At 40.8% G+C, this 22,327-nt stretch overlaps 1 protein-coding gene across 5 annotated transcripts in view; it reads left to right on the top strand.

The window, feature by feature from the left end:
- The window catches only part of NEK10 (NIMA related kinase 10), a 368,558-nt gene that overhangs the window by 191,086 nt on the left and 155,145 nt on the right, over window positions 1-22,327 (top strand). For all 5 annotated transcript variants that reach the window (XM_062179356.1, XM_062179349.1, XM_062179342.1 and 2 more), the window contains one exon: window positions 21,961-22,090. In XM_062179356.1, coding sequence (XP_062035340.1) covers window positions 21,961-22,090 — 130 coding nt within the window. The remainder of the gene's footprint in view (window positions 1-21,960; window positions 22,091-22,327) is intronic.

Below are 22,327 nucleotides of genomic sequence, written 5' to 3'. Positions count from 1 at the left end.
AAATACAGGGTTACAGAGTGAGGTAGAGACAGAGAGAAAGGTCTTCTATCCACTGGTTCACTCCCCAGATGGCCGCAACGGCTGGAGCTGCACTGATCTGAAGCCAGGAGCTTCCTCTGGGTCTTCCATGTGGGTGCAGGGGCCTAAGGACTTGGGCCATCTTTTACTGCTTTTCCAGGTCATAGCAGAGAGCTGGGTGGGAAGAGGAACAGCCAGGACTAGCACCAGCACCCATATGGGATGCCGGTGCTACAGGCCAGGGTGTTAACCTGCTGTATCACAATGCTGGCCCCTAACCTTTATTTTTCTAATTTCTTCTTTTTTTTCCCTTTTGGTCTCATTGTAAAATTCTAGAGGTTTGTCTTCTAACTTGGATATTCTTTCTTCTGCCTCACCAAGTCTGTTGTTGAAGCTTTCCACCACATTCTTTATTTGTTCTTTTGAATTCTTTATTTGCAGGATTTCATTTTCTGTTTTTGATTTGATTTGATTTCTGTTTAAGATCTCCATTTCATGGGAGAAATTTTCTTTCATGTCATGTACAGATTTCATTAGTTAATGCATTTGCTTCTGAGTATTTCTAAGTAATCCTATGATCAATTTTTTGAATTCTATTTCTGGTATTTCTTCAATCTCTTCATCTTCACATTCTAATATTGAAGTGGTGTGTTCTTTTGGGGATGTCATGTTGTCTTCATTATTCTTGTTTCTTGAATTACTGCATTTGTTATTTGGGATTTGTAGAGATATTTGTTGGTTCCTTTTTTTCCCCCTCTGTTATTGCTTTTATCCTTTGACTATGCCTCTATGGCTTAGTAGAGTGTCTGCTCTTTCAGTGGATACCCCAGGTGTGTGGTGGGTGTGGCCAATGAACATTGCTTAGTGCTTCAGGGTGAAGGGAGTGTCCAAGCTGACACCCAGGTTGCACGTGGTAAATCACTCTTTTTTTTTTCTTTTTTTTTTTTTTCATCAGAGGGGAGGTTTGTTCTGTTGTGTTGGCATAGTCTCACACTCATCTCTTCTCCTCAGAGGAGACAAGTGTCTGGACACTAGCCCCAGTGGGTCCAATATTCATCCACGCTGCCCCCAAAACCACAGCAAGGATCTGTGGAATGTGTGGAGCCACCCACAGTGACTGCCAAAAGTCCCAGCCACATCCTGCACCCTCCTGTGCAGCCACAGTGTTTTCACAGTCCTGGCAAACAAGCCTCCCACAGTCACAAGCACCTGAGTTCTCCCAAGTTCTCCCAGAAATACTTGGGCATCTCCACTTGGCTGGTTGTTAGGCACGTGGACATGAGTTGGCAAAGCTGATACATATGTCCAAAATTGTGCCCACTCTTCTCAGCTTGTTACAGGCTGCCAGTGGAGGGAGGTTGGAAAGAGAAACATGCCCCCTTTTTTTCTTCTCTAGTTTGGCAGGTACACTGTTCCTCACAGGACTCCAAGCTGGTCCCACGCCTGGCTCTTCCCAGTGGCTTGGGCTGCTGCAGACTGGTGTCACCTCACTCTCCAAGGCTAGTGCTGAGGCTCTCAGCTACCGGTGTCCTGAGTTGTGCATGTCTAGACCCTCCATGTAGGTCCACAGTGGCCCTCTAGCTTGAGTGAAGTTTCCTCTGCTGTTATTTCCCTACCTCTTCCTTGAGACTGCACTCTCTCCACTTTTTAAAAACTATCTTTCCTTAGACTAGAGCAGTAAGGTCCCTCTGTATTCCACCATCTTGGATCTCTTCCTATGAATATTTTTAATTTTACTTTTCACCATTAACAAGTGGCTGTCATTGTACTAAGTACTTTTTGTTTGCATATCCCAAATGTTCCCTCTGCTCTATCTGCATCAGTATGGTCCATTCCCACTTCCATTGCCTCTCTCCATTATGTTTATTCTTGTATTGAATTTGTAGTGACTTGGCAGGAATTATTTGTCTTTTCATTGACTACTAAGGATCCTCTTCTTGGGCAACATTTTTTTTTCTTTCTGTTTGTTTTCTTTGTTGGACAATGACCCCATTCACAAAGCTTGTTAGTTTATACTTCTAATAAATTTGAACAATGAAAATAAATCTACAGATCAATTTAAAACCATCAAGTCTAAAGTATGATGCAGCCGATTAGTGTGATCTACTCTAAATGTAAAAAGAAAATAAAGAAATAAGGTACCATCTTCAATTTATTTGTTTTTTATCTTTTATTTTTTCTCCTGCTTAAAATACCAACACTCAAGGAAAGAGGAGGAATAAAAATTGATTTGAGTAGATATAAATATTCTGTTATATTTAAAAAATGTGTTGCTTTAGCAGTTCTTCCCGACTATTGGGTTGTTGTCCTGTTGTATAGGGAGGGAAACTAAAACACACAGAAGAGATTTGGTGCCGTAGTCCAAGGTGTCAGGTGTCAGTCCCTGCAGCCACACTGGGTTCCTTGCTAAATTGATTCATTCTGTCTGGATAGAGTTGGCTTCCCATGCATTACACAGATAATAGTTAATTCCTAAATAGAACATAGTAAATTTAGAAAGGAGTAAAGGGCTTTATTTCCTTCTGTTTTGAAAATCTGTAATTAATTGTGTGTGAAAGAAGAGGCTACTTTTACAAATTTTCTGAGATTAATTTCAGTAGTGTAAGGGGCTGGGAATGTGCAGGTCTTTAAGAATGGTGCTTTTTTTTTTCTTTAAATATTTATTTATTTATTTTACTTGAAAGGCAGAATTACAGAGAATGAGACACAGACACACACATTCACAAACGCATACACACACACATTCACTCACAGATCTATCACTGTTCGTTCCCCAATGGCACAGCAGCCATGGCTGCAAGCAGTGGTTTAACCTACTGCAGCACAATGCTGGTCTTTGGACCTATGTTTTTAAATCTTAATTTTTAGTCAGATTAGTAGAAACAATATTCAACTTTAATAAACCTAAATGTCAACAAAGAAAAATACCAGGGAAAATAACTTCTTGTTATCTCCATGCTACAGACAGCAAGGAATAGTTTTAGTCATTTTAGTAAAGGGTGACTTAGCATTTCTTCTACCTTATTCTCTGCAATGTCTTTATTTTTTAGTGCCTTTACTCTTTCTTCAGCCTATACTGTAATTTTAGAGATTTACCATAAAGGTGTTTCCTGTGTGGCTTTTGGCTCAATTTTACATCAGGTTGCTGTCCTTTAGCTCTTCCCCACTGCCACTGTCAAATACTCTACTCTGTGGCCATTGTTTCTCTATATCCAATCCCCACCTTTCTTTTTATCGACTCTCAGAAGTGTCGTTAGTGTATACAAAAAAGAACAGATCATTATATCTGAGAATTCAGACATTGACCTCAGGGATGGGATTTGGGTTGAAGAAAGAGCCTTTATCCTGCTTCAATCATGCTGAATCTGGTTTATTATTTGTTTGGTAGCTTTCTTTATATTGATTAGCAAATGATTTCCTAAAGGGAATGGGGGGACAGAATGAAACCAGTCACCTGAAACATGCCAGAGGCCATGGCCAAGGTGTTCTCCTGTATTCAGAGTGATGGAACTTTGGCTTCAGAGACGAACAAGGAATGCATTTCTCTTCTCCAGTCACAGATTTAGGATCTGTTAGCCCAACATTTTATGAACAAAAGTAGTGTTATCTCTAATTCTCAAAATGACTTTCAGGTATACATTAGCTCTCTTTTAAAATAAGGCCTATTTTGTTTAAAAATCTTAAGGCATTGGTTTCAATATTGTATCAAAATATTACTTTATGAAAAGTTGCTTACATATTCACAAATTTGTTTTTAAGAAGAATCCAATTTAATTTCAAAAATAATATTGACCCTATCTCCATTGGGTCTCACCTTGGGAAACAAATGCTGTCATTTTTTTAAACACTGTATATGTCTGTCATTAAGATGTTTTTAAGCTTTAATTGATGGACACAACATTTTAGAGCAGGAATAGACAACTACAAATCATCTCCACTTCTTGCAGAGAAGAGGACATTGATATTCACCTCCCACCTCTACCCCCAAGGTCAGATAGTCCACCTGAAGCCACTGAACAATTAAATGCTAATTCAAGGGTAAATTTTATTTTTAAGGTAGTCATTTATTCTTAGTAGTACTTAGTGAACTTTATTTATTGGCTTACGTGGCAGTTGTCTCCTTTACCAGAATATAAACTCCACGAAGCCAGGGATTTGTTTGTTTTGTTTGCTGCTGTGTTCTGAACACCTACAGTTTTACCTGGCACATGAAGGAATATGTGAGAAATAATACAGGCTGTGAGTGCTTTTGGAATTTGTTGTTAGACTATCCATATGTATTTGGATAGTAAGAGGTTTCACTCAATAGGCAAACCATGATCTACATGTCAGAGGATGGTGTTATGGGCTGAAGGGGGTGAAGGTGACAGAGGATTTTCCATGAACTAGAGAAAAAGATCAGGAGGGAGGCCAGCCTGGGTAGGATGGGGGAGAATAGGCTGCCACTGGTGTTTTGTAACTATCCACACTTGTCCCAAACTGAACCTGTTGGAAACAGCAGCCTGGCACCACTGTCACCACTACCAAGTTTTGAAACCTATGATAGTAAAAATCCTTGGCCCATTTGACTTTGACTTGAACGGCCTCAAGGTCAAAGATCTGGTTATCCACTCAGAGATTCTTATACAGAGGAACGTGATAGTCTTAAATTCACCAGCACATTTACCCAGCTATCTGTTTTGTTCCAGTCTGCTTACTGTCATAGCCCCTGTGAAATGTGAGAGGTCTCTGTAGGTAATAATTATGCCATTGTGTATTTGTGTAACATTTAGTTTTTTTCATGGCACTTCCACATATATTATCTCATGCACAGATTCTGTATAAATTGCAGTGTCACACAGAACAATCTGAAATGAATTATGCCATTTGGGCAATGTCCACTTATTCTAGTGGAGAGGTGAAAATTGAGTCTAATTGTACTCTTCATCTTTCCAGTTTAAACAACAGGCAAATGAAGAGCAGATCCTTAGCCACTGTGGTAACCACAGACCCTGGTTTGCATAACACAGTGTCAGTCTGTTCTGTTTTTACTGTGTATGTTAGATTTAAAATGCTTCCCTAGCTTAAAGAAAGTTTACATTAATCCATGAAATAATAGGGTAGCTTTTTGTTAACAATCATCTATCACTCATAGAATCTATTTTTTTTTTAAAAAAGATTCATTTATTTGTTTGAAAGTCAGAGTTACACAGAGAGAGGGGAGGCAGAGAGAGAGAGGTCTTCCATCCGCTGGTTCACTCCTCAATTGGCCACAATGGCCAGAGTGGCGCCGATCCGAAGACAGGAGCCAGAAGCTTCCTCCGGGTCTTGGGCCATCCTCCACTGCTTTCCCAAGCCATAGCAGAGAGCTGGATCAGAAATGGAGCAGCTGGGTCTCAAACTGGCGTCCATATGGGATGCTGGTGCTTCAGGCCAGGGAGTTAACCCGCTGCACCACAATGCTGGCCTCAGAATCCGTTTTTTAAAGATTTATTTATTTGTTTGTTTATTTGAAAGGCAGAGTTACAGAGACAGTGGGATAAAGAGAGAGGGAAGGAGGGAAGGAGAGAGGGAGGGAGAGAGAAAGAGAGAGAGAGAGAAAGAGAGAGAGAGAGATCTCAAGATCAAGAAATCTTCCATCTGCTGGTTCATTCCCCAAGTGGCCACAACAGCTATAGCTGGGCCTGGCCAAAATGAGGAGCCAGGAACTTCATCCGGGTATCCACATGGGTGCAGGGGCCCAACAATTTGGCCCATCTGCTGCTGCTTTCCCAGGTGCATTAGTATGGAGCTGGATCAGAAGTGAAGCAGCCAGGGCTCTTAACTGGTGCCCATATGGGATGCTGGCATTGCATGTGACGACTTAACCAGCTGTGCCACAGCACTGGCCCCATAAACCACTTTTTTTCTTAAATATTTATTAATTAATTTATTTCACAGGCAGAGTGACAGAAAGGATGAGAGGAGAGAGAGAGAGAGAGAGAGAGAGAGAGAGAGAGAGAGAGAGAATCAATCTTCTGTTTCTGGTTTAATTCCCCAAATGTACACAACAGTCAGGGCTGGAGACAAAGCCAGGAGCCTAGAACTACATTCAGGTCTGCCACAGGCATGGCAGAGACACAAGTGCTTGGCCATCTTCTGTTGCTTTCCCAAGTGCATTAACAGAGAGCTGGGTGAGAAGTGGAGCTGCTGGGACTTGAACTATAATAAGGGATGCCAGTATCTCAAGCTGTGGCTTAACCCACTGTGCCACAACACCTGGCCCAAGAAGCTGATGATTAATAACTCTTCCAACTAACTGGAGTTGTCTCATCAGTTTGATTCATGAAGCATTTCTTGGGTCTGAATCACGCGTCTTCCCCAGCCCAGCCCACAGTGGGAGTGTGATCTGATGAAAAGGTTTAGCATCTAGAAACCAGGCACAGCCCATCTTGTGCCGTGGCACTAGGAAGGGGGCTATTCTGATGGATCATATGCCAATTTATTTACTGTTTACCATAAATGTTACCAAAATGTTTTGTAAAAACCTTTGAGAAGATTGGTTGTAGATTTAACATTTAACATATTCGAATGTGTTTTGCACTTTAAGATACTGCTTATATGTAACAGAACTTTTCAATGGTTGATTTCAAAGGTGTTAAAACACATTAACACATGGTTTCATGCAACAGGAGAGAAACAGAAAATAACGTATTTGGAGAAATGTCCCAAGTGGTTCATATAAATGCTCTGCCTTACAACTTTTCTAAAGTAAGTGCGGAAAACAGTATTTAGTGTTTAAATTGCGTGTACCATTCTACAATAAGGATGAGTTGAGCACTGAATCAAAGAAAGCACATAAATAACACAGCCTTTAGCATTGTTGGATAAATATAAAGTGTCCAGTGAAATTCACATTTTCAGTAAACAACAAACAATATTGTAGTTTATATATGAATACTGGTTCATTTTAGCAAGCATATGTCCCATGTGTTGCATTATTTTAGTAATTCATATCCAACTGAATGTCCTCTGCTTTCACTGGAGAAAGCTGCCAACTCTAGGGGCAGCTATGGGACTGGCAGATTTCGAAATCAATATTAATGGTGTGTCCCTTTCTTTTGGTAACATAGTATATTATCCTACAGTTTTCACATCATCAAATTCTCTTTTCTCTCTCTAAGAAGTTAATATTTGGGACCGGCATTGTGGCACAGTGGGTAAAGCTGCCACCTGTGACACTGACATCCCATATGAACGCCGGTTTGAGTCCCGGCTGCTCCACTTTCTTTTCCTATGGAAATAACCACAGTTTTGTTTAACATTATAATTATGTACTTGTAAAAAAGATTTTTTTAAACATTCATATAAAATGTGTACTATGTAAAAACTATGCATGGATTTAAAATTTTTGCCATAAAATAAACTTTTAATTATATTTATCAATGTAATTATTGACATACCCAGGTATTTTACTCCTTTTTTTTGCTGTTAATATATTGGTATATATTCTTCCCAAATTTACATATGGGATGCTATTAAAATAATGCAATGTTGTTTTAGTGTCATTTACCTTATTAGAACATCAGTAAAAGTCCATATAAATATTTTTGTAGACAACATATAAAATTTTGATGGTTTCATAGTTTTTTTTTTTTAAAAGAAAGCTTTTATTTAATGAATGCCAATTTCATAGGTACAACTTTAGGAATATAGTGGTTCTTTCTCCCATACCTGCCCTCCTACCCCCGTTCCCCTCCCAACTCTTACTCCCTCTTCCATCCCATTCTTATTAAGATTTGTTTTTAATTAACTTTATATACAGAAGACCAACTCTATACTAAGTAAAGATTTCAACAATTTGTACCCCCCCCACACACACACAGTTTAAAGTACTGTTTGAGAACAAGTTTTGCAGTTAATTCTCATAGTACAGCACATTAAGTGCAGAGGTCCTACACGAGGAGCAAGTGCACAGTGATTTCTGTTGTTAATTTAACAATTAACACTCTTATTTATGATGTCAGTGATCACCCGAGGCTCTTTTGGCTGCTCCACTTTTGATCCAACTCCCTGCCAATGGCCTGGGGAAAGCAGTGGATGATAGCCCAAGTGTTTGGGCCTCTGCCATCCATGTGGGAGACCTGGAAGGAGGTCTAGGTGCCTGGTTTAGCCCTGGCCCAGCCCCAGCCATTGTAGCCACTGAAGAGTGAAGCAGCGGGTAGAATGTCTGTGTGTGTATGTGAGTGTGTGTGTGCATGTTTGTGTGTGTCTACCTCTCTATAACTCTGCCTTTCAAATAAATAAATAAATAAATAAATAAATAAATTTTTAATGAAATTTGTATTCGGGAAAGCCTTAGAGGAGTTTAGATGCTGAGTCTTTTTAATTTTCCTCTTAACGGCAGCAGGTGTCTTTGAGCTGAGACCCTTTCCATGATGCCAGACCACAGACAGTGGTGTGTGCTGTAGGGATAAAGGGCTGTGAAGGTCCAGAGTGATGGTGACGTTACCCAGTGGGTAGTCCTGACCGTGGATCTTGCAGGTGTGAATTATTACATGACAAACTGATCTTGTTCCTTCTTCCACAGCTTTTCCTGTTCTGTCTAATACCCATCCAGTCACCCAAGACAGATACATGGGAGCCAAAAAGAGGAGGAGACCTCTCCCTTTCTAAGCTCCTCTCCACATCCAATCCATGGTGAAGTCCTGTAGATTTCTCCTTTTCCCCCTATTGCTATATTGGAAGATGCTTGCCCAACATTCCTTTCTCTCCTTCAGCTCAATTTCCTAACCCATTCATACTGGAGAACAATTAGGGTTGACCAAGAGGCCCCTTAATTTCTGCTCACATGGGACCAGGTCATGTTTAATCAGTACCTTTGGATGCTTTCAATACTAGATACTCAGAAAGATCGACCCATTTGGGCTTCCTTATATTCAATATTCTGCCCAGAGTCCTTTTTGCTGAGCTCCACTTATAACACTGAATATCTGAATATGGTGCTACTGTTTCCAGAAAATGCTCTGAGAATGCAGTTGTTTTCCCCTGACTTCTCTCAACTCCCCTTGTCAAAACTAGTTTTCATTAACTACTATCCCACCATGGTAATTGTGTTTCTGAGCCATTTCCCACCAACAGTTTACCCACTCCCAGCAACTATAACCATCTGTGTATATGTACACAAGCATTCACACACACACACACGTTTTAGTCAACCTGTATTGCTAAATGCTCTACTGTAAATCATTTCCAGTTTGACATAATTTGTTTTTCAGTTTAAATAAATGGTAGTTATTTGTTATATAAATGTAATTATGTCACCTCAGGTAAGATTTTTATTTGCATTAATTGAGGTAAATTTTGCTTCCTGGATTGCAAAAATAGTGGATCTAGTGGATCTCATTTTCTCAGACAGATGGTTTATGTGTGTTCAAAATTTGCATTTTCATTTCTTTTTCAGTTTACAGTGATCAGTGAGTTCTCTTTCTCCTTCTTTTAAGGTGGTCTAGGGAGAGGAAAGTGCAATAGCCAATACCGAGGAATGGAATGTACTTTTTTAGTAGACTCAGAATTAATATGTTGCAGTGGGAAGCAAAATCCCTTTTCTATCTTTATCTAGTGTTGCAGATAATATTGGGTGAATTACTTCAATAAAGAATCTCGTCTACAAACATTTAGCCCTCATGATGTCCCAACCCCCTCAAGATTCTTTTATTAGTATTTTCTAACATTTGCTAAGGGGACATTTTCCTTTATGGTATCTCCAGATACCAATTCCAAGATGCTACATCATTATATTGTCAGTGAGGTACTTTTTCAATGATAGTTTTTCAACTTCTCGCAGTTTTAATTTCTTCTCCAATTTCAGATACCCTTCCACTAATGAATCGGCCTTAGTCCTCATTTTCTTTGCGCATCTTAGTGGTGATACAGGCTGGTTATTATGAATGCATAGCTGCCCCTTATTTTATTTTATCTTCTGTGGTGGTTCTGTTTCACTGTAGGTCACTAGTGTGAGCACAGTAGGCACACCAGGTTCCTGGAGCATATCAGAAGAGACAGGTGCTAGAGAAAACGTTAAATCTGCACACCAGGAAGGTTCAACGGCATGCAGAATAGTCAGCCTAGAGCGTTCGAGATGCAGAAGAAACTCACATGGCACACACACATTCTTAACAGCCAAAGGGCTCTTTTAAGTGATTAGGTTTGAAGTGTACATGGCGGCAGAGGTGGAGTGAGGAATTCAGGAGGTTATGTGAGGCAAAGACTGTCCACAATTCCTGCACAGTGATATGAAGAATACAGGCCCCAGAGGGGAAGACATCTCCTGGGAGCTGACTGTCTCCCTTCTGCAGCAGTGTGGTCCTGTCCTGCAGGGCTTCCTCAGCCCTTTGGCACACTTCAGAAACAGCCCTTGAACTTCATGAAACGAAGAGCATTATTGACATTGGGGGGTGGTTCTCAGCTCGAATTCATAAAATGTAAATCATTCACAGACCCCAACTATCACCCTAGTTAGGAATCAGTGCTGTTAGCACCACTGAGGATGTGGTATTCCTATGTGTGTCTGAGGGACAGGAGAATGGGGGATTAGGTCTGGAAGCTGTCAGCATAAGGTCTTAGTGGAAGCCTTGGGTATGAATAAAGTTATCTAAGGATAGAGTGAAGGGTAAGAAGAAAAAAGCACCATTTAGCAGGTAGATGAAGAAAGGAAGCCTCAAAGCATCATTGTGTGGGATCTGACAGAGAGAAGAGGTGACCTTCCTCTCTAACATCACAACCTGCCTCCCCACTTCCACGCGAGACCTTCTTTAATCCAAACTTGTTTTCCAGTTGCGTTTATCATTTATTAAAGTGCTATGAACTTTCTTCTAAATTATTTTACTGTATCTTGTTTTATTTGTAAAAATTTTATTTATTTTTTTTTGAGAGAGAGAGAGAGAGAGAAATTTTCCATCTGCTGGTTCACTTCTTGTATGCCTGCAATAGCTGGGAATGGGCCAGGCCAAAGCCAGGAGCTCTGAACTCAAATCAGATCTCCTGTGCAGATGGAAGGAACCCAAGTAATTGAGCCATGATCTGTTGCCTCCCAAAGTGCACAGTAGCGGGCAGCTGGAATCAAGAGTGGAGCTAGGACTTGGATCCAGTGGCATCTTAATCACTCTACCAAACTCCCACCCGCATGTCTTTTTTATGTTTGTTTAAGGAATGTAACTCATGCATTTAATATGTACAGATTTGGGAACATGGTGATTCTTCCCCTCCTACCTCCCTCCCACTATATTCCCACCTTTCTTCCTCCTCCCTCTTCCTTTCCCATTCTTATTTTTTTACAGAGATCAATTTTCAGTTAATTTTTATACTCATGAGATTAACCCAACACTAAGTAAAGAGTTTACCAATTAGTATGAAGAGAAAAAGAAGAAAAGAACAAATCCCAGCAAACAATAGGAAAAACATTGTTCCTTTAGAGTCAGGCCAAGAGCTGTTCAAAATCATCACATCTCATACTGTCAGTTTTACTCCTATAGGTTACATTTTAAGAACTCTATTGGTTACCACAGATCAAAGAGACCATATGGTATTTGTCTCTGTGATTGGCTTATTTCACTAAGTATAATGGTTTCTAGTTGCATCCATTTTGTTGCAAATGACAGGATTTCATTTTTTTTGCTATGTAATATTCCATAGTATATATACTATGGAATGTATATATATATACATATATATTCCATATATATATACTATCTATATATACTATCTATATATACATATACTATACTATATATACATATATACTATATATGTATAATATGTATATATACACAATACATATGCATATATATACTATCTATACATATATACACTATATATACTGTATATATACTATATATAGCATATATACACATATAAACTATATATACTATATAAACATATACATATATACTATATATAATATATATATACAATACATATACATATATGCTATATATACACTATATATACTATATACATATACATATATACATATACTGTATATATAGTGTATATATATACACTATATATAGTATATATACATATATAGTATATATGTATACTATATATAATATATATATCCTATGGAATACTACATATATACTATATATATACTACATATATATACTATATATATATACATAGATATAACAGTTTATTTAGCCAGTCTTCAGTTGATAGACATCTGGATTGATTCCATATCTTGGCTATTGTAAATTGAGCAGTTTGAATCCTGGAAAAGTACTCTCACCTGAGCCTGACCATGCTGGCATCCTGACCCTGTATTTCCAGCCTGCAGAACTGTGAGAAATAAATTATGTTGTTTGTAAGCCATTCATTGTGTGGTGTTCCATTATAGAAGTTCAAATGGGTACAAAGTCACAGTCAATGATGTAAAAACTGCTGAGAATAGTGACAGAAGAAAAAGCAGACAGACAGACACACACACACAAAACAAAACAAACAAAAACTGCAGGGAAGTCACCTAGAGCAAGCGCGGTAATGAGTGACAGGGCTGGTGTTCTAAGGAGGAGCCATGGCATTGGTGTGGTGGGAGTAGAAGCTAGGTTGCAGGAGAGCTGAGGAAGGGACAGTAGGTGAGGCAGTGAAGAGGGACAGCAGGAGCTGCTCTTTCAGGAGCCTTTGCTCAGCAGCGAAGAAGTGGGGGGCTGGGGGGAATTTAGGGGGGACTGGAGGTTAAGGCGAATGCTACATTCTTGGTAGTTGGGATAATCTTGAACAGGAGTGTCTCACAGCGGTTGTATTTGAAGGACAATGACAGAACTTGGTGTGTTTCCTGGAAGTGTACAAGGATGGGCTTTACCTTTTGGCAAGGTTACTCTCGTGGCTATGGAGAGAGTAGACTGGGGTAGAGGAGGCTGGGTCAGGAGCCCTTTTGGGCCACAGCTTTCAGAGAGGATGGGAACACCGTTAGCACTGGCACTGCCCTTCGTGTCTTCTGTAACATCAAAAGTGTCATCTTGGTCTCTTCTCTGGGACCCCCAAGTTCACCTCCTGCTTTAGGGGAAAGCTGGCTGTCCCTGCAAGGAGGTGTCCTCTCCGCCACTCTCTGGCTGAGCTGAGTGTTCCCCTCAGCCCATCCAACTCCAGAGCTGGAGGAGTTTTCCTTTTCCTTTCTCCAACACCTGTGAGTTTGTCTCTGCTGGATTCTCTCCACATCATCCCGGTGTCCTGTAGAACCACTGTCTTGAAAGCAAACCCCAGTCCCCATTCCCCTCCACTCTCACTATTGTTCTCTCTCGAAGGTTCTTTTTTTTTTTTTAACTTTTATTTAATAAATATAAACAAACTCTCAAATGAGATAGCCAAACTGTCAAACAATGCCCTCCCCTGATTTTAGGCCAGGAGAGACTCTATTTGAAAGGTTGGATGTGGGAAAGAGAGGGGGGTGCTAGTGCTGCAGTGTAGTGAGTGAAGCCATCGCCTGCAGTGCGGGCATCCCATATGGGTGCTGGTTCAAGTCCCAGCTGCTCCACTTCTGATCCAGCTCTCTGCTATGGCCTGGGAAAGCAGTGGAAGATGGCCCAAACCCTTGGGCCCCTGCACTCGCATGGGAGACCTGGAAGAAGCTCCTGGCTCCCGGCTTTGGATCAGCATTACTGTGGCTGTTGCGGCCATCTGAAGAGTGAACCAGCAGATGAAAGACCTCTCTCTCTCTGCCTCTGCCTTTCTGTAACTCTGTCTTTCAAATAAGTAAATAAACCTTTTTAAAAAAAAGAAAGGCAAAAAAGAGAGGAGGCTCCCACCTCTGGCTCTATCTTCTGCTGCTCTCCCAGGCTCGTTAGCAAGGAACTGGATTGGAAGTGGAGCTTCCCCCATCCTCATGGGATGCCATAAGAGCTGTGACACATTGCTGGTCCCCTAAAACATTTTTTTAAAGTAGATCGTTTAAGTTAGAATAGTTTTAGATTTACAGAATTATTTTGAAGAAAGTATACAGAGAGTTTCATAAGATTAATATCTTACATTAGTATGTTTGATATATTTGTCTTAATGAATGAGTTTTAATATACTTTTTTAACTGAAGTGCTAATTTTATATCAATCGTCTCAGTTTTCCCCAAACATCCTTTTTCTGCTCCAGGATCTCATCAAAGATCTATATCCCGTTTATGAGTCCTGTCTCCTTAGACTCCTATTGTGATAGTTTGTTGTGACAGTTTCTCAGGTTGTCCTTGATTTTAGCAACCTTGGCAGCATTGAGACTTACTGGTTAGATATTTTATAGAATTTCCCTCAGTTGGGATTTGTATGACATTTTTATCAAGATTGTAATGAAAAAGTGTTTTCTAGAGGAAAATCACAGCTGTAAAGTGTCATTCTCATCCCATCCTATCAAGGGTGCCTATTATCAACACGATTCATCCTTGTTTATATTCATCTCAACTCCATGGCTTGAGCTAGTGTTTGTCAGGTTTCTCCACTGTAAAGTTCGTTCTCACCTCTCTTTTCCCTCAGTATGCTCTTTGGAGGAACGTTACTATGCAGGGTGAGCGGCTTAGCCACTCTTAGAATTATTTAACTCAAAATAATTATTTGGAGTGCTTCTGCATGGGAGACTTTTCTGTTGCTCCCATTTATTTCTTCAGTCATTTATTTATGTCAGGATGATCTCAAGGCTATTTATTGTATACTTTGGGTTATAATCTAATACTGCATGCCATGGACTAAATTGTATGTCTCTCAAAATTCATACATTGACGTCTAACCCTGCACGTGGTGGTGTTTGAAGGTGAGGCCTTTGGGAGGTAATTAGTCTAGATGAGGTCATAAAGATGGGCCCCTTGTGACACTGCTAGTGCCTGTGTAAGAGGCGAAATTGGACAGCTTGCTTTCCCTGCTTCCTCTCCACCCTCTGAAGACACAGAGACAAAGCTGCTGTCTGAAAGCCAGGAATACAGCTCTTCTAGGAAACTGAATCATCTGGGATTCCAAGTCTTCAGAACTGTGAGAAAGAAAGTCTTTTGTTTAAGATGCTTAGTCTATGGTATTTTGTTTGACTTCCCGGCTTGAGTGATTAGTTATTTTATTCCTCTAATTATTGTGTATTTGGTCATTAGGGGCTCTTTAAATTGTCTTCTGTATTCCTGAGACATAGTCCTATCATTGTATTATTATTGTTTGAACACTAACTTCCTGGCAATATAAGATGCTCTAGTCTTGCTCTAGGCTTATCTTGTACACATATTTCCCGTCTTGGTCTGAAATTAAGCCATTTTTAGAGGAAGCCCTGTTTCTTTTTTTTTTTTTTTTTTTTGAAAATAATATTAGGAATCAATGCACTAAGTTGGTCATTACTACTGGGGTTTCATCATTTCTATACTCTCTCAGTTGACAGAGCAGGAAGAAACATGCATATATACACATATCTATAAATATTCCTGTATACTTAACCATTTACATCAATGTTAAGCTAAACATGAGCTCATACCATTGTCTCCAACTCTAAGCCTTTGCTTCATGGTGGAGTACCCTACACTTTTCCTTGCTTGACTGTAACCTCCCACTCCAATAGTGAGTGAGCAGTCTGGCTACTGTCATCTGAGTGTTCAAAGACAGGTACTTGTATAACAGTGTCTGAATTGTTTATCTTAACCCCTATGGGAAACAACTTTACTAACTAGAATATAGTCCTCATATAGAATCCACTGGTTCTCACTTTATCTGCTGCCATGGAATGCTTCACAAAGATGCTCGTCATCCTTGTCCAGGGTTCTTGCTGACTTTCTCTGTGTCTCTGTGTCAGTCAGTTTTTACATGTGCTAATGAAGTAAGCATGGCGATCAGAGTTGTTACTAATGAAACTGTATCACTGTTGTAGGGAAGAGAAATATTCTTGCCTATACACAAAGACTTTTAAGGCACAGCATTGCATTTCCTTTACTTTGTTCCATTTAAGAGAAAGAAGTTACTCCTCAAAGTTATATAGACCAGACTGTTGAATTATTTAGGAATGTTTAAAAGTTGGTATTTTAGAATGCACTTGGGTCCAACACTCTCCTTGTTTACTTCATTTAGTGAGTAAATAAGAATCACTGGCAATTAGCAACTCAGTTGTTTATATAGCAGTGAGAGAGCACTAATGAAATTTTAAATCTAAACAGTGTGTCTTCTTTTTCTCAACTAGATTAGGCATCCTTTCCCCTTGATTTCTCTCCCACTTTGTTTTCAGTATTAATTTGTTAGTTTATTCCCTTTTTATGGCAGAGGTAATGTTTAAGTAGATTCTAGTCCAGTCATCTCTCAAATGTAGCTAATTATGAGTTATCGTTGTTTCTTAATTAGAGTGTTTTTGCTAGGCATACATACTTCCCTTCCATCTACCTAATTCTACTACCCCTGGTTAACTTAAAAAATTGTGTTTTATTGAAGTACAACATACATGGCTATAATTTTTGCACACTTGTTGATTTTTTATAAAGATTTATTTTATTTATTTGAAAGGTAGAGTTACAATGGAGAGAGAGAGAGAGAGAGACAGAGAGAGACAGAGAGAGATCAAGAGATCTTCCATCCACTGGTTCATTCCCCAAATAGCCTCAATGGTCAGTACTGGGCCAGGCCAAAGCCAGGATCCTGGAACTCCATCTCAATTCCTATGTGGTTAGCAGGGACCCAAGTACTTGAGCCATCTTCCACTGTTTTCCCAGGCACATTAGCAGGGAGCAGGATTGGAAATAGAGCAGCTGGGTCCTGAATCCGCACTTATAGGGATGCTGGTATCATAGTGCTGCTTAACCCACTGTGATGCAATGTTGTCCCTACTTATAGATGTTTTAATCTTTGCCAAAGGAGTCCAGGTGTTTGGAAAATATTACATACATTATGCTGTATTTTATCAGGAAGATTTTTTAGATGACTAAGTCACATAGAGATAACAACCCCCCCCCCTTTTAAAAAAAAACAGAATAATTTTTTGGGGAAACCCACTTTAAATTTTGTGTGTGTGCGTGTTATTCTTTTAAATGAAGCATTGCTGGCTGTAATTCTCTAGATTCCCCTATAGGTGGCCGAGTCCACCTTAAGTGACAAAATTGGAAATTAATATAAAACAGCGGATCATTTTACAATGATTTTCTAAACAAAATGATACACATGCACAAACCATACAATATATTTGCAAGCAGTGATTAAATCAGTGCCTTCATCCACATTTCCCAAAATCAGGTTGTTAGTGAAATCAATGCCATCTTCCCTGAGGTGCCATCTCAAGCCTTGGGCTCCATTTCAGAAGCCCAGCCTGGCTTACTAGAACTTGTGTGACCGGGTAGCCCAGTCATATGCATTGCCCTCACCCCATCCAATGGAATTTACTGTTGTCAATTCCTCATTACTGCTAGACCACATAAGGCCCATTCTTCTAATGTAGGGTGCACAGAGAGGCAGCCTTGTTGACCAACAATAGACCTTTCCCTTACTCTGGTATGTGGTGTGTTTTGTGGTGGCCTTTACTGTTTCTGCTTTTTTAACACCCCAGTTAGGTTTTCTCATATAACCTGCACTTGTTTTCTAGGGCAGTCATCACAAAACACCAGACTGAGTGGCTTGAAAAACAGACATTGATTTCCTCACAGCTTCAGAGGCTGCAAGGCCAAAATCAACATGTGGCTGGGTTCCTCTGTGGTTCCTCTCCTTGGCTTGCAGATAGCCCCGCTCCCCGCCCTTCCCCCCCACACCCTCGTTGGCTCTTCCCATGGCTGTCTCTGTGCATTACCCTCCTGGTATCTCTTCCTCTCTTTGTAGGGGCATCAGTCATGGTGAATGAGGGCCCACAGGAACAGCCTCATTTTAACTGAATCGCTTCTTTAAAGGCCTTACCTGTAAATATGGGTACAGTATGAGGTCTTGGGGTTTGGGACGTGTGGATTTTGGCAGGAGGCTGGGTGGGAACAAGTCAGGCCATCACAGCGCCTTCTTTATGGCTTAGAAGAAACCCAGCCCTGCTTTCTGTTAGTCACTGCTCTTGGTGGTCATTATGGAGCCTTTTCCCCTCCGGGACAGTTTCATCCCAGAAGCAATGTGCTGGTTGGCAGCTGTGTTGTCTCTTGCTTCCCGTTGTTCTTTTCTTCCAGAGAAGTGGTTCTCAGTCTTCTTCAGGGGCCCCTGGACAACTTTGAGAATCTGGTGAAAGCTATTCCATCAGTTAGCTTTGTTTTGACAAGCCGCCTCAGAACGTAGTGCCTTAATGTGTGCAATAATCACTTTTTCTTTCCTCTCAATACACTGTGTGCTGCATGTTGGGCTTGTTCCCGCGGAGACGGCTGCAGCGTGTTGGCAGGGCTCACCTGGGCTTTGTGGCTGCCTGGTTGTCAATGGCTGTGCTGGCAACCAGTGGTTGGCTGGCTGGCTGTGGGCAGGGGCTGCAGATGAGCCTAGGTTTAGTCACCTGGGAATGTTCACATTTTAGGAGCAGAGACAGAAAGCTCCAACCAGCAAGTCCCTTTTTAGGCTCTCCTGGAAGTGCCTTTGCTTCCAGAGCAAGCCAAATGGCTGAGCCTAGATTCAAGGACTGGAGAAACAGGTCCTACCTCTGGATGGAAGAAACTGCAAAACCACAGGGAAAGGCAGGACATTCCTGTGCAGGGGAGGACTTTGTGGTCTTCAGTGAGAAATATCATTCAGATAAGAATGAATTCAGCAAACTCTGTTATCACACAATTCTGGTGCCTTCCCCTACCTCCTTTTTGGAGAGAGACCTTAATATAGGTACTTTGTCCAGTCAGTGTCGTGGAGCCAAAACCAAATCCGAAGTTGAGTGTCAACAGTAAAAGCTTATTCAGTGGCCGAAGACTGGAGAAGTGGGGGCCTCACTCACAAGTCAGCTGCTCAGCCTGCCAGGGGCTGTGGCGTCATGGACACAGTGCAGCAGGAGTGAGCAGCAGGAAACTGCATGTCTTCTGGAAAAGGCAGAGGTTTCTTATGACTCGAGCTCATCCCATTTTGCTCCTTTCATGATCTGATATTTCCCATTATGGCAGCTGGTAGGTGTGTCATTTACCATGGAAATTGGGTTATAATGAAATTTGAGGTCTCTTGGAGTTCCTTAGGCATATTGAGTTTAGCTGGTTCTCGCTCATTAACCTAAGGATCCTGCTCTCAAAGAGAAGCAATGTTAGGGTGGGGGTAGAAACTTAACTAGGCCATGTGGGTATTGCCCTAGGTAATGAATTCTTTTTGTTAAAATGATTTATTTATTCATTTGAAAGGCAGAGTTACAGAGAAAGAGAAGGAGGGGGGGCAGAGTTACAGAGAAAGAAAAAGAGGTGGGGCAGAGTTACAGAGAAAGAAGAGGAGGGAGGGAGGGAGGGAGGGAGAGACAGAGAGAGAGAGAGAGAGAGAGAGAGAGAGAGAGAGAGAGAAATGTTCCATCCCCTGGTTTACCCTCCAAATGGCCACAATAACTGGAACTGGGCCAGGCTGAAGCTAGGAGCCAGGAGCTTCTTTCTGGTCTCCCATGTGGGTTCAGGTGCCCAGATACTTTGGTCATCTTCTGCTGCTTTCCCAGGCACATTAGCAGGGAGCTGGATCAGAAATGGAATGGAGCGGCCAGGACTTGAACCAACACCCATATGGAATGTCGGTGCTGCAGGCCGCAGCTTTAACCTGCTGTGCTACAGCTCCAGCCCTGGCAACATATTCTCACAGATATTTTCCCCCACTATTGGGAATTTTCTTTTGAGAAAAAATAATAAAGGCTGTCTTCCATAGAAGTGTAGATGCTGACTAATGGGAGTGAAATCACACTGGGAGTAGGAAATGGAAAAGGGGTTTGAGGAGGTATGGGGAGAGCACTCACAACCTCTGATCCCTGCACTGTGGGAACCAAGAATCAAACCTGAGTCCTCAGTGGATAAGAACAGGAGGAATTTGTCCTGGCTTAGTGTGGGGTCAAAGACACTTTTTCTGTGGAGGACATTGTACCTTGTTGAGGCATTTTTCAATGGAGGAACAGTAGGGCATGTTTTTTGTATATTTGGAATCAACAGAACCCTGCACATTTTAGCCCCAATTCTGCTATTGCCATAGTATTGAATATAAAAGCTTTAAATCTGGAGCCACCTTTCTGGAACAGTGTGTCAAGTTGCTGCTTGTGATGCCAGCATCCCATATCTGATTCAACTCCCTGCTGCTCCACTTCCAATCCAGTTCCCTGCTAATGCACTTGGGGAGGCAATTGAAGATGGCCCAAGTACATAGGCCCTTGTGGCCCATATGGGAGACCTGCATGGAATTCTAGGTTCCTGGCTTTGGCTTGGCCCAGCCCTGACCATTTAGTGAGTGAATTAGCTGATGGAAGATCTTTCTCTATCTTCTCCCTGTCTTTCTTTTACTCTATCTTTCAAACAAATAAACCTTTCAAAAAATGACACATTAAATATGAAAGTACTTACCTGAGAGACCTCGAAATGACACTTTGTTCTGCAAAGACTTTCTATAAATCTTAAACCAGGAATTCTTTATGTTATAAAAATAGCAACTTTTTGATTATTTCTAATGGTCAATTCTGACTTATACCTACCCTGATTGTTTTGATACTGATTTACAAATCTTCCTATGCTTCGAATATCAAAGCTAACGATTAATCTCCACTCCATGGATTGAGAGTGCTGATCATACACCTAAGTACCTACTACAGAACTGTATTATCAAATCATTTAATTTGGGTGTGTATGTGTATATATGTGTGTGCATTGAGTACTTTTAGTACTTTGTTGAATTTCATTTTACAAATATGATAGAGAAAACTTCAATTAGTCCAAAATATCCAAAGAAACTATACTCCTCTCCATATATAAATTAAATTTTCAAAATGTCAAACCCATAGACCCTCACAGACTAACTTCATTTATAGAATGTTTAAATTGTGGGACAATTTCAGAAGAGGTGAACATGGTAGATATCGCAATTTCCTGCAATATATATATTTTTTCATTTATTAAACTTTTATTTAATGAATATAAATTTCCAAAGTACAGCTTATGGGTTACAATGGCTTCCCCCCTCCCATAACTTCCCTCCCACCCGCAACCCTCCCCTTTCCTGCTCCCTCTCCCCTTCCATTCACATCAAGATTCATTTTCAATTCTCTTTATATACAGAAGATCAGTTTAGTATATATTAGGTAAAGATTTCAACAGTTTGCCTCCCATTATAAGCTAGCGTTAAACAGCAAAGAAGGGATACTGCTATCATTTCCATAATAATGCTGAATCACGAGGCACTACAAAATCTCAGTGGTATTCAGCAATAAGCATTTATTCTCAGATGTCCCAGGCTGTGATTTCTCTGGCATTGGTGCTCCTTCAAGCTGCAGGTTTATGGGCTGACTGGGGCAGATCTGTTCCACGTGTCTTATAAGGGGCCCTGGCAATAGGGGTAGAAGCTTCCCGGGACTCATTCTACTCTTGATAAACAGAAGTTCCAAGCAGAACAAACAGAAGCACTTGATAGCTGTAAAGACTGCAGCTCTGACCTGGGGCTCCGTCTCTTCCCCATTCTCTTGGACAAAGCATGGAAGCAGTCAGGAGCAAAGACAGGAGTGGGTAATGAACATGCCCAGCAGGAGGCTATGGCAAAGGTGGGATATACAGAGGCCCCAGAACAGTAAGAAACCGGGGCCAACAGCAGTTGCATCGACCACAGAGGGGTTGTCGTTTCTGGAAATAAACACATCCCTGGGCTCCCACTAGACAAGGTTTCCATGGTTTATTGGTATTTAGCACTTAAACTGGAACTGCTCGGTTGTGTTGCTTGATTATCTGTGGCTGGGAGATTTTAAAATATACTTTTTAATACGTTTACTTGAAATAGTAAGTTTCTTTTTTTTTTTTTTCCTATCCCGTCTACACTTGAAATTTGGACCTTCCCCCTATGCTAACTTCCCCTCCCTTGCTCAGTGTCTGTTAACCTTCCTCCTTGGTTTTAGCCCTGAGGTGCTGAAGAGCGAGCCATATGGGGAGAAGGCGGACGTGTGGGCTGCAGGCTGCATCCTCTACCAGATGGCCACCCTGGACCCTCCGTTTTACAGCACCAACATGCTCTCGTTGGCTACAAAAGTAAGCAGCATGGGGAGACAAAAAGGGTCCCATTGCTAACACCTCCATTCCTTTTCTTCTTTGTGACTTTTTTACAACTGTCAGTTGTATAACAACTGTCAGTCATATACAACTGTCAGTTCAACCCATGCATTGTTTTGTTAGCTGCATGCTCTTGTATCCTATGGCATGTTTCCCTGTATAATGGTTTTATTTATCATAGGAAAGTGTAAAATTATATCCAGTTCCTCTTGTCCT

Source organism: Lepus europaeus, chromosome 2, assembly GCF_033115175.1.
Source record: "Lepus europaeus isolate LE1 chromosome 2, mLepTim1.pri, whole genome shotgun sequence".
Classification (NCBI taxonomy): domain Eukaryota; kingdom Metazoa; phylum Chordata; class Mammalia; order Lagomorpha; family Leporidae; genus Lepus; species Lepus europaeus.
This window is presented reverse-complemented; position numbering and strand designations above follow the sequence as displayed.